We start from the raw sequence: 13,593 nt of genomic DNA on the forward strand, positions 1-13,593 counted from the left end.
CTGTATGGTCTACTAGAAGGCAGCTTTTGACTAAATTGTTTGCTTGGGTTTTATTTCCTATTGTCTTATGCTACTGATGTTCATTTTAATTATTTTATATAAATATGCCGTATTTGGTATTAAAAGGTTCCGCTAGTGATTGCAGTAGTTGTCTTCAGTGACAGTTACATTATGACACCACTAGATTGCGGCAAAGACTGTCTTTATAAGTGACTGGTTGTAAACAAGGAAGTTGTTTTAGTGCAATATGGCTGTATATCAGCACAGTGTGATTACCTATGGCTGAATATGACAGCCATATCGCATACTTCGAGTCACTCCTACGAGTCTACACCCCCACCAGAAGCCTTCGCTCAGCTAAAGAGTGAAGGCTTGTGGTACCATCTCAGAGAGGCATGAAATCCCTCTCCAGAACTTTTTCTTTCATTGTTCCTGGTTGGTGGAACGATCTTCCACCCTCCATACGCACGACAGAATCACTCGCTTCATTTAAAAGACAGGTAAAAACTCATCTCTTCCATGAGCACTTAATCTTACCAAAAAAAAAATCCTCCTCTATTTCTCTTTTCTTCCGGTGTTCTGTTTTTTGCTACTCTGAGTAGTATACAAATCTTGGTATTTAGGGCACTTTTTGCGTTTCTTTGCCTCTTCTTGACAGATCACTTCCTGTACTCCTGAGTTGTAAGTCGCTTTGGATAAAAGCATCTGCTAAATGCATAAATGTAAATCGCACTGCTACTCATATATTATATTAATTATATTATATTATATTATATTATATTATATTATATTATATTATATTATATTATATTATATTATATTATGTTATAGTGTGTGAGTGTGTGTGAGTGTGTGTGAGTGTGTGAGTGTGTGTGTGTTATATATATGTAGATGTATGTGTATAGATTGATTTTTAATTGCACACTTATTGTGAAATTAAGCGTACACCATTTATATTGTTAATTTAAAAAAGAAATTCAAGTAAAATGTAAGTCCATAATGCATACATTTCAGAATATGACAGAGCTTGTGTTTTAAAGCAAAACACACACACTGGAATGGATTCACTGAAAATACAACGCAAGTAGATTATACTACTTTTATTGTACTACAAGTAGATACTACTTTTATCTAACAATTCTGATGACTGATTATTTTTTTTAATATATATATATATATATATATATATATATATATATACAGTCTTGTTCAAAATAATAGCAGTACAATGTGACTAACCAGAATAATCAAGGTTTTTAGTATATTTTTTATTGCTACGTGGCAAACAAGTTACCAGTAGGTTCAGTAGATTCTCAGAAAACAAATGAGACCCAGCATTCATGATATGCACGCTCTTAAGGCTGTGCAATTGGGCAATTAGTTGAATTAGTTGAAAGGGGTGTGTTCAAAAAAATAGCAGTGTGGCATTCAATCACTGAGGTCATCAATTTTGTGAAGAAACAGGTGTGAATCAGGTGGCCCCTATTTAAGGATGAAGCCAACACTTGTTGAACATGCATTTGAAAGCTGAGGAAAATGGGTCGTTCAAGACATTGTTCAGAAGAACAGCGTACTTTGATTAAAAAGTTGATTAGAGAGGTGAAAACCTATAAAGAGGTGCAAAAAATGATAGGCTGTTCAGCTAAAATGATCTCCAATGCCTTAAAATGGAGAGCAAAACCAGAGAGACGTGGAAGAAAACGGAAGACAACCATCAAAATGGATAGAAGAATAACCAGAATGGCAAAGGCTCAGCCAATGATCACCTCCAGGATGATCAAAGACAGTCTGGAGTTACCTGTAAGTACTGTGACAGTTAGAAGACGTCTGTGTAAAGCTAATCTATTTTCAAGAATCCCCCGCAAAGTCCCTCTGTTAAAAAAAAGGCATGTGCAGAAGAGGTTACAATTTACCAAAGAACACATCAACTGGCCTAAAGAGAAATGGAGGAACATTTTGTGGACTGATGAGAGTAAAATTGTTCTTTTTGGGTCCAAGGGCCACAGGCAGTTTGTGAGACGACCCCCAAACTCTGAATTCAAGCTACAGTACACAGTGAAGACAGTGAAGCATGGAGGTGCAAGCATCATGATATGGGCATGTTTCTCCTACTATGGTGTTGGGCCTATTTATCGCATACCAGGGATCATGGATCAGTTTGCATATGTTAAAATACTTGAAGAGGTCATGTTGCCCTATGCTAAAGAGGACATGCCCTTGAAACGGTTGTTTCAACAAGACAATGACCCAAAACACACTAGTAAACGGGCAAAGTCTTGGTTCCAAACCAACAAAATTAATGTTATGGAGTGGCCAGCCCAATCTCCAGACCTTAATCCAATTGAGAACTTGTGGGGTGATATCAAAAATGCTGTTTCTGAAGCAAAACCAAGAAATGTGAATGAATTGTGGAATGTTGTTAAAGAATCATGGAGTGGAATAACAGCTGAGAGGTGCCACAAGTTGGTTGACTCCATGCCACACAGATGTCAAGCAGTTTTAAAAAACTGTGGTCATACAACTAAATATTAGTTTAGTGATTCACAGGATTGCTAAATCCCAGAAAAAATAATGTTTGTACAAAATAGTTTTGAGTTTGTACAGTCAAAGGTAGACACTGCTATTTTTTTGAACACACCCCTTTCAACTAATTGCCCAATTGCACAGCCTTAAGAGCGTGCATATCATGAATGCTGGGTCTTGTTTGTTTTCTGACAATCTACTGAACCTACTGGTAACTTGTTTGCCACGTAGCAATAAAAAAAATACGAAAAACCTTGATTATTCTGGTTAGTCACATTGTACTGCTATTATTTTGAACAAGACTGTATATATATATATATATATGCATGCATTATAATACATTCAAATGCATGGATTTAAATACATCAAATAAATCTATTTAATTTGTTTTGTACATTTATATATAAATGCATAGAAAAATGTACTTCATACTTTACAGTAATGTTGTGTGAGGAAAGTTTGTATTTATTTAGTTACTGTAGTACTGTACATCTGGCCACAGTCTCTATTCACTTTCATTATATGTTACAGGATATTTATGTAAAAAAAATATTTTGTTCTCTACAACATAAAGTCATATGGGGTTTTTAAACCTCATGCAGATGAATAAATAATGACAGAAATATCCCTTTAACTGTAGAGGGGACAGAGTTACTGTTGGTCCAATGAATAATATATTATTTGTTTTCCACAATGCACTAAAATTATTTTTCATTTCACGTAAAATGCTGTCTAATTTTACATGTTTACAGTCCGCAGACTTCCTTTGTTTAGATATTTTCTAAATATGTCCCGTCTTGGTGTGTTGGCTGTGTGTTGTGCAAGGTAACGACCGGACGCTGGGTCAGAGAGAGAACCTACGCTGGAGGAAAGACCTTACACAGTGGCGCCAGACAAACGACAGGCAGGACAAGTGAGCGTAAAATAGTACCATCATTTCACGGTTCACATCTATTTAACCTGCAGCGCTTCTCATTCATTGGTGGTTCTAGTTCTCCGTGGCCCTAATCTACTGCTAAAATTGAGCTTTTTTTTGGGGGGAGTTACCATCTTGTTATTGTTGTTACCTCAGATCCAAAGCAGAGCTGGATCAGGAGGCCATAATCAGTGGTAACCTGGCTACTGAGACCAACCTCATAGTTCTTGACTTGCTGGAGATGATCGTACAGGTAACCGAGAACTCTCACAATGGACCCAAAACATGTTTGGACACTTAAGCATGAATGAATGTTTTTGCTTGATATTCTGCTTGATATTCTTCTTTTAGGCAGTTCCTCTGGCGGACTGTAAGGATAATGTGGTTGGTGGAGTGCTGAAAGTTCTGCTGCACTCTCTCACCTGTAATCAGAGCACCACCTTCCTGTCGCACTGTTTCAGCACCCTACGCTCTCTCATCGTGAAGGTACTGTCGTGTGCAATTGTTTCATCTGACACTACACACCAATTATTTTTCAAAAGGGCTGAAATTGAATTCGTTTTTATTCACAACTATATAAGAGCATTGGCTTATTTTAGTGTAACTCGTTCTAAATCATATAGATGTAGGCAATATTGGGGTTGGTTGTCTGTCTATAGGGTTTGTTTCATAATTGGATGCTGTCAGAAAAAGAGATTTGAATGCCAAGTTGAAAACGTACTTTCAGTGTCAAAACAAAAATTACCCTCCGCCCCAGCAGAAATGCTAAAATAAGAAGAATAGAGCGAGAGATTTAAAATATAAGGTCAAACCAGGAAACTTTTTTTTTTTTCCATATAGTTCTAAAAGACTAAATTATGGAACTTGGCTGACATCATTTATGAAAAGAGTGTTGGTGTGAATGAACATTTAGACTTCATCAAGTATATTAAAAAGCTCTAAGCACTATAGATGTTTAGGGGAGACATGCATCTTCCTTAATATTCAGTTTAGCAGTCAACTAATCCTTATAGGTCCAATCCAGTCCATATTTTCCAATAGCTGATTCTTAAAATATTTCATTTAGGACCGCCCAGTCTTGTGGATGATATAGAATAATATAATAATCATTTAATTGTATATTAATATTATTATGGCACAGCATATAATAATAATAATAATAATAATAATAATAATAATAATAATAATAATAATAATAATAGTAATAATAGTAATAATAACAATAACAATAATAATAATAATAGTAATAATAACAATAACAACAATAACAATAACAACAATAAAAAAGAAGACAAATTAAGATTAAGCAAAAACTAAAAAGTCTTCCTATTGGCTGTTTAAGTGATTGTAAAAAAAGATTCATACATGACTGTTCAAATCCATTTTAAAATATATTAATATAGATCAAAAAAATGTAATTTACTTTATTTTAAGTTGTCAGTTACAATACATTTAAATACTGAGCAATATTAATAAACAACATGTGCTTACTATAGGGTTAGGATTAGGATTAGGTTTGGTTTATGGATAATTGCATGTATTTAGGAATAATTTATATTTATTATTATACTAAGTACATGTAGCCTGTGTAACAAGGACACTGTAAAATAAAATGTGATCCTGTTTTTACTGTGTTTTTGATCAAGTAAATGCAGCCTTATTTGGGGAGCATAAGAGACAAACTTTTGAACAGTAGTGTAAACCGTATCAGAATCAAAATAATTGTAAAAATAATTATAACAGACTCATTTTTTTCCTGTTTGTTAATCGCCTCTTGTATTTAGAGATGACTGGCACATTTGCTTGCATTTAGTGATGAATTAAAGGGATAGTTCACCCAAAAATGAAAATTCCTCCATGTTGTTCCAAACCTGTATGAGTATCTTTGCTCTGCTGATAATATTCCAAATATCTTCTTTTGTGTTGAGCAGAAGAAAGAAACTCATACAGGTTTGGAACAACATGAGGGTGAGTAAATGATGACAGAATTAAAATGTTTGGGTAAACTATCCCTTTAACAACATGTGATTATTGAATGTCTATTATCCAAGAAACTAAGCTTTGAGTTGCACCTAAAATGAATGTTTGTTCCACTAGAGATATTCACCAAAGAAATGTATGAAAATTGTATCAACCAACCTCTGTCTCCCCTCCCTGTAATCATTTAATATGTTATATTGAATATATCACTGACGCTGTATTTTTTTTTCAGTTTGGCGACCTGTTGTTCGAGGAGGAGGCAGAGCAATGTGCAGACTTGTGTCAGAAGGTTCTTCATTACTGCAGCAGCTGTGTGGACGGCAACAGGAGTCAGGCTTGTGCTACACTGTACCTTATCATGAGATACAGCTACAGCTCTGCTAGTGTAAGATGCTATAACAGACCACTCAATACCTCCCCTGCTGAAAAATCCAGCATTTCTGGTCTCCTGAATAGGTATGTTTTGTACTGTATACTGGGACCAGCATGTGTTGCTGGTTCTCAGCATGCTAACGGAGTGCTGGTGGATCAGCTACACCGTCTCAGTTTTGATGAGAACAGCATGACTGCATAGACAACACAAACCAGCACTATAACAGCTCTAATCAGCACAAACTACATGCTGGTTTATGCTGGATTTTTCAGCAAGGTCTATTGCCAAAGAAATGAAACCACTTGCACCTTGTCTTTTCTCCATTAAAACGATGCAGACGTAACGGTGACAGTGCTCTCTGTAATGATATTCTTCTCGATGTCTGTCTGACGGCTGATAACACGCGCCTGCCGCTGCTGGTCGGCCATCTCTCTGTATGCACGAGGCTGATGGCTGGAGTATTTCCTCTGTTTACTCAATTTCTCACCCCCCCAACCCTCCCCTTCCAGATGGCCATGTTGTTTGCCATCTCATTCATTTTTAATGGGGAAAGGATGGATTTCTCTCCCTGTCTGTCTGTTTGTTTGCTTGTTTGGTTTGTAAAAGGCTCGAGCAGTCGCTCCTGTCGTTAGTGTAACCTTGAATAAGTCATGTTGATTCCTTTTAGCGACAGGCTGTCTTTCCTCCCTCTCTGCTTTGTGTTTTTATGTTTCCTAAGGCCTTTTCTCACATTAGATTAAATGGTGAAAACAGTGAAGTCAGGTTTCAGCACAAATTCAGAATTAATCTTCTCAGCAGAGCCGATGTTGAGTCCTTTTTCACGGCAAAACTGACCTAGATGCGATATTGGCGACGTCCAGAGATGCCTCACACATACGCTCAATTTAACATAATGGTGCCATTGAAATGATCCATTGGCAATTATACAGGGGTTAATGGGGGATCATTTTGCAGTTTCCTGATGCTAAGCAAGATGGATGGAGCATTTTCAGCCCCTGGCTCAAGCTTCCCTAGGAATCAATGATCTGAGACTATGACAGCAATGGCCGACCGCGCCTGGCTGTGTGGCGTTTCCTTTCACAGCCTAACACCTGTATCTGACAATGTAACCTTCAATAACCTCAGCAGTGCCAACCCAGATAAATGACACTGCTCTGGTTGACAGGAACTGCTGGGGGAAGGGCTGTTTTCTAAATAGGAAACCTCAGGCAGTAATCAGACCTCTGTTGTAATGATGCTTTGGGCATTCATACTTTGGAAGACTTGAAATGAAAGGGATAGTTCACCCAAAAAATCTTACCTTCATGTCTGTCCAAACCTGTAAGACTTCTGTGGAAAACAAAAGGTGTTGTTTGACAGAATGTTCATGCTGGTTTTTTGCACATAATGAAAGTGAAAGAGGTGCTGTCGAGCTCCAACAAAATGCAAAAAAGTACACACAAATATTGTAAATATTTTCTTGTTTCTGAAGTTATGCATGAAGAAAAGACCATAATATAATTTGAGAACTGTATGAGAACCTGGCATTATTGAAGATGCATGAATGCAAATTAGATTTGAAAAATAATAGCGTGGATTGCCAGTAAATAACAATGAAAATCTTAATGAATAAAATTTTATGAGGAAAATTTATTCTTTCGGAAATCAATATTTTTTCCCCAGAGAAAGCCATCTGTTGGCATTCTCACCCATCTCAGTATGCAACAGTCAAGTTCTGAAAGTAAAACATGGGTAAATGCTTTTGCTGAAGCCATCAGCATGCATATGTTTTGTGTGAAAAGGGACCATGTACAATATTAAACATAAATGTGATGCTATCTACCAGAGTTAGCACAATAGCAAATTTTGATCTACAGTCCCAGTTTAACATGTTTTTTTTTTTAAATAATAGTTTTTCACAGCTGAATTTCTGGTGAAAACTATATTACTGATGATTCTACTTATGCCCACCAATCAGAAAAAACAGAACTGCAAATCGCGACAAATAAGCTTTTTTTGTGTCCGCCTACTTCCATGAAGCACTTCAAATGATGTAATTGAGTCCCTATGCTCTCAAACTTCTTAAATATTTCTATATATGCATATTTTACAATGAACAAAGTGTATTGTTTATATATTGATCTTTTAATCAATTATACATCTCTGTCCTTTATCATTTGATTGGCATTTACAATGCTGATAACATGATTGAAGTTCATTCCCTTATTTAAGACTGTACACAGTCTTGTAATTTTTGTCAGATTTTCAAATGTTTTTTTTGCTTCAAATGAAAGTTTATGTGACTCATCTAGTAGCTTGTTGTAACTCTTTAACAAAAAGTTTTTTTTTAAAATTCCTATGGAAAAAGTGATTGGGAAAAAATACTTTCAGAACCAAGCCCGGTGAAAAGGTGAACAGGCGCCTCATGGCCTTTTGCTAGCACCGGCCCCAAGTGTGTGACCTGCATGCTGTTGCTTCTTTTGCAGAAATGTTTGAGCTGGATTGAGTTCTCCAGATTAGTTATTCTAAAAAGATGTGTTAGGCTGATTAGCCAAACCTTGACCCCTTATTTTTTGCCTTTGCAGAATTTCTCCAGAGTCAAAATGCAGGTGACAATGTCTCTGGCCTCGTTGGTCGGCAAGTCTTCAGACATCCATGAGGAGTACCTACGCCGCTCTTTCAGAACTATCCTCGCATATGCGGAAGAGGACATGGAAATGCAATCTACACAGCTGCCCTCACAGGTAAAACTTTGGCCTAAAGTTTAGACCTTTAGAAAGCCCAATCAATTGGTATACTAAACCTTTTCATAGATGAACTATTGTAATGAATTAGTCCATTGGTTTCGGTCTCCACAGGTGGATGAACTCCTGAGGAACCTAAACAGTATCCTCTCAGATACAGTGAAGATGAAGGAGTTCCAGAAAGATCCTGAGATGCTCATGGACCTCATGTATAGGTACATTTTCTTCTGCAGTTAAAACCAAGTACCATAATTCCTCAAATAAAAGCCTATAGTCAAATAAATGCTGGGACTCTGATAGTGGCCGGGGGCGTTGTCAGCACGAACAAATAAAGCCCGGGGGAAAATGTGTGTATAATCTCCTAAATGCCTTTCATTTAATGTGCATTCAAATTCATCGTAATGTACAGTAGGGTTGCTCCTTGAAGGCTGACCGACACCACGCAACCATCCTGATGCCACGCGCCCGTTCTTGCGAGTGAGACACACTCTAATCCTATAGTAGTCTCTTTTATACTTAACCTAAAAACTTTGCATGGATTGCTCTGTAAATTAAATTGAGAATATAACTGATACATATATGCCATTTTAAATAGGCTACTGTAGTCTATGAGAGATGCGACGTCTGTGAAAATACCGTGTCAGGCAGGCTACACAAATACTGATCTTCACCTCTCATCTTTTTTATGTCTTCTGCATTTAACCTGAAAATATGTTATTTTATACAAGAAAACAGAATAGGCTTCAAAATAAACTATGTTGATGAAATATTGTAAAGTGGTCAAATGAACTGGGCTACACGAAAGACCGTTTAAAAAACAATATGCAAAATCAAAATTTAATATCTCAGAGAAAAAGTGCGTGCAACCTATTGAAAGTGCGGATGAGTAATTAGTTGGGTCAGAAAAATAACGAAATTATCATTTAAGTGTAAAAAATTATGTAAAGCAACATAAGCTATTAAAATTAAAAGTGCTTAAAAGTGCTCAATTAATTAAAGTTTTTTTAAAGTAGAAAATAATATTTATTTAAAGAAATATATTAAAATAAAAAGTGCTTAAAAGTGCACATTCTTCTTGAGTGGAAGGAAGCTTTTTTCCCTTGTGCAATGATATATAGAAAGCGCAGAGTCATTAATTGGGTTAGAAAAATAACAAAATTATAGTTTTTTTTTTAAGTAGAAAATAATATTTATGTAAAGAAAATAAATATATTAAATTAAAAAGTGCTTACCGTAAAAGTGCACAACTATTCTTAAGCGGAAGGTAGCTTTTTTCCCTCACGTGCAATGTAGAAAGCGCAGATGCGTCATTAGTTGGGGTAGAAAAATAACGAAATCATATTTTTTTAAAGTAGAAAATAATATTTATGTAAAGAGATATATTAAAATAAAAAGTGCTTAAAAGTACACAACTCTCAAGTGGAAGGAAGCTTTTTTCCCTCATGTGCAACCGATATAGAAAGCACTGAGTCGGGTTAGTAGGCTAAAATAACCTCAAGTGCAAATTGTATAAAAACTAAGCGCGGGATAAACATTTTACATTTTTTAAACATACAGCGGTGGTTACCGATTAGGCTACAGTAATTCTGAATGAAATTGCTTTGTCGCCTTTCTGGCTGTTGTTGTAAATGGTGATATGTTTGCATGTTTCTTAAAAAAATCAATGATATCTGTCCACTGGAAAGCTATCCCTTTTATTCGCTATTAATTTAAAATGGTTTAGTTTTAAGTAATTATTTTTCAAACAGATTGAATTAGAAATACAGGCCTGCCCTGAATAAAAGCCTGCTTCAAATAGAAGCCGGTTCCCTTCTTCAGTTCAGGTAAATAAAGGCCCCGGTCTTTATTTGAGGAATTACGGTATGCATCTGCCTTAGGGATCCCAGGCCTGTGGTTTTTTTTCTTTCTCTGCTTCCCATTTTGCTGTGGTTTCTACTGTTTGTCTACTGTTTTTGGACTTGCTATGGTAACCGAGTGGCACATTTGAGCCCTGCAGTGTGCCTCACATGTGTAATAACTTGAGTGAATATGGCAGTCTACACATTTCTTTGATATTATGAACAAAATTGTATTTATTTCCTCAGAGCATTAACCAACTTTTTAAATAAACCTACTGTTTGCTTTGGCTCCAGGATTGCAAAGGGTTACCAGACTTCTCCAGACCTGCGTCTAACCTGGCTCCAAAACATGGCAGAGAAGCACAACGGCAGGAAGTGTTTTACAGAGTCAGCCATGTGTCTGATCCATGCCGCGGCCCTGGTGGCTGAATATCTCAGTATGCTGGAGGATCACAAATACTTGCCTGTGGGCAGCGTCACCTTTCAAGTGAGTTATTATCGTGAGTAGGAAACGCTTGAATCGGCTCCCTTTCCGAAAAACAACAGTAGGCGTGAATTATGTCTGGGCTGCTCTTCGAACCCTCACACACGGCTCGGTCTAAATGAGATCCATGTCCAACTGTGGTAAATAATTGTCTCTCCCCACCAGAACATCTCTCCTAATGTGCTGGAGGAGTCTGCAGTCTCAGACGACATATTGTCTCCAGACGAGGATGGGGTTTGCTCGGGACGCTACTTCACTGAAAATGGCCTAGTTGGGCTTCTGGAACAGGCTGCCGAGCTATTCAGCAATGTGAGTGGAGCAAGGCGCCAACAGCATAATCCAAATTAGCAGCCCGTTTTTTATTATGCTACTCCATATTTTTCCTGTACTATGGAACCATTTATACTGTATACATATTTAAAACTGACTTACATTGGCAGTTATTTTAAAATAATTAATAATAATAATAATAAATATGTATTATTAGCAGTAGTAGTAGTAGTAGTAGTATTGATGAAAAATCTAGCTTTAAATATGTTGTGTAAAAAACTTTTTCTTCCAACTGTATATAAAAATCTTAGTGACCCATTTGCAGAATCAAAACATGTATAATTTTAACAAAATAAGAGAGATCATACAAAATGCATGTTATTTTTTATTTAGTACTGTCCTGAATGAGGTCACAAGACAAAAAAAAGAGCTGACCTTACTTGGACGATCCATGGCTGTTTTTTGTTTTGTGATGGTTGTTCTTGAGTCCCTTGTTTGTCCTGAGCAGTTAAACTGCCCAACATTCTTCAGAAAAATCCTCCAGGTCCTGCAAATTCTTCAGGTTTCCAGCATCTTTTGCATATTTGAACCCTTTCGAGCAGTGACTGTAAGATTTTGAGATCAATCTTTTCACACTGAGGATGATTGAGAGACTCAAACACAACTACATATTAAAAAGGTTCAACCTTTCACTGATGCACCAGAAGGAAACGCATTAAAGGGTTGGTTCACCCAAAAATGAAATTGATGTCATTAATGACTCACTCTAATGTCGTTCCACACCCGTAAGACCTCCGTTCATCTTCAGAACACAGTTTAAGATATTTTATTTTTAGTCCTAGAGTGTATGCAAGTGTATGCACACTATACTGTCCATGTCCAGAAAGTGGACTTTTTTTATTTTTGGACCAAAATGTATTTTCGATGCTTCAAGAGATTCTTATTAACCAACTGATGTCACATATGGACTACTATGATGATGTTTTTATTACCTTTCTGTACATGGACAGTATAGTGTGCATACACTCTCAGACTAAATATAAAATATCTTAAACTGTGTTCTGAAGATGAACTGAGGTCTTACAGGTGTGGAACAACAGGGTGAGTCATTAATCACATCAATTTCATTTTTGGGTGAACTAACCCTTTAAGAGCTGGGGGGTGAAAGTTTATGTGAATTTTTCTAAAAATGTTATAGTCATAAATAAAAAAGGCTTTTTATTTGTCTTCTATATGATTTTTTGCAAGTATACAAACTATATTAATAGATTTAATTTAAATATTACCTATTTTTTAAATCGTCAAAATATATAATTTATTACTGTTCATTACTGCTTGCTTACCATTGTTCACTTACAGGGTGCGTTGTATGAGGCAGTTAATGAGGTGTACAAGGTAATCGTGCCTATACTGGAGGCCCACAGAGATTTCCGGAAGCTCGCTTCCACACATGACAAGCTCCAAAGGGCTTTTGAGAACATCATTCAAAAGGTAAAGCATACAAATGACATGTCCTCCTACATGTCTCTGCCAGGCAGGAAGAAGCTGTCTTATGGGATCATGATCTATATGTATGTGGGCTGTTGGATAGAAATGGGGAAGTTGCTGTGGTGTGACATGCTGTAATTGATCTAAAAAGGGCATTTTAAACAGCATGTAGCTGTTTTTTATAAGTTAATATACATTAGTTTTATCAGCACACGTTGAGACATTATCTAGAATGTGTACTCTAATTTCGAAGAAAGACTTTACTCCAATAATGTTTTATTTACATCTTCCAAAAAATATATTTTTATTGTGAAGACAAAAAGTCATTAAAAGTACTGGAAAAACGTACATAAATGTGTGACTTTCATATAAATTTGAACCTAAAATCATGAGTGTGCATCAACTACTGTCTTTTATCTAAATGTTTATTTTTACAGGGTCACAAGAGGATGTTTGGAACCTACTTCCGCGTAGGATTTTATGGCTCTAAATTTGGAGACCTGGATGAGCAAGAATTTATCTACAAAGAGCCAGGAATCACCCATTTACCAGAGATATCACACCGGCTCGAGGTGAAATTTCTCTGGAACCCTCTGAAGTTCTTAACTGCATTTGTGATAAAGAAAAAGTTTTTAGGCAGTACTGCAGTGGTCTGAATTTGCTCTCATATTATATGTAACTTACACATTTAGTTTGATCAGCAGCATCTCCGTACTTATCTCTTTGTCTTCTAATTTTCCAGAACTTCTACAGTGAGTGTTTTGGAGATGGAGTTTTGGAAATGATTAAAGATTCCACACCAGTAGACAGAAACAAACTGAATCCCAACAAGGTACTTCTCATCAAATGTTATGCCAGTGTAAACACGATTACAATCAAAACGTTTTCTTCAGTATGACTTGTGTGGCACCCTCATTAGCATTAGAAAGGCCGTCGACTGCCTCTACAGTCAAATCGCAATTGCCTCTTTCAACTAATGTTACCCTCAATGATTTATG

At 36.4% G+C, this 13,593-nt stretch overlaps 1 protein-coding gene across 2 annotated transcripts in view; it reads left to right on the forward strand.

The window, feature by feature from the left end:
- dock8 (dedicator of cytokinesis 8) overlaps positions 1-13,593 on the forward strand; it is a 62,944-nt gene that overhangs the window by 42,170 nt on the left and 7,181 nt on the right. For both annotated transcript variants that reach the window (XM_067413583.1, XM_067413585.1), the window contains 11 exons: positions 3,349-3,436; positions 3,596-3,692; positions 3,791-3,925; positions 5,652-5,804; positions 8,357-8,515; positions 8,630-8,730; positions 10,648-10,840; positions 11,003-11,146; positions 12,467-12,598; positions 13,033-13,167; positions 13,338-13,427. In XM_067413583.1, coding sequence (XP_067269684.1) covers positions 3,349-3,436; positions 3,596-3,692; positions 3,791-3,925; positions 5,652-5,804; positions 8,357-8,515; positions 8,630-8,730; positions 10,648-10,840; positions 11,003-11,146; positions 12,467-12,598; positions 13,033-13,167; positions 13,338-13,427 — 1,427 coding nt within the window. The remainder of the gene's footprint in view (positions 1-3,348; positions 3,437-3,595; positions 3,693-3,790; positions 3,926-5,651; positions 5,805-8,356; positions 8,516-8,629; positions 8,731-10,647; positions 10,841-11,002; positions 11,147-12,466; positions 12,599-13,032; positions 13,168-13,337; positions 13,428-13,593) is intronic.

Source organism: Pseudorasbora parva, chromosome 13, assembly GCF_024679245.1.
Source record: "Pseudorasbora parva isolate DD20220531a chromosome 13, ASM2467924v1, whole genome shotgun sequence".
Classification (NCBI taxonomy): Eukaryota; Metazoa; Chordata; class Actinopteri; order Cypriniformes; family Gobionidae; genus Pseudorasbora; species Pseudorasbora parva.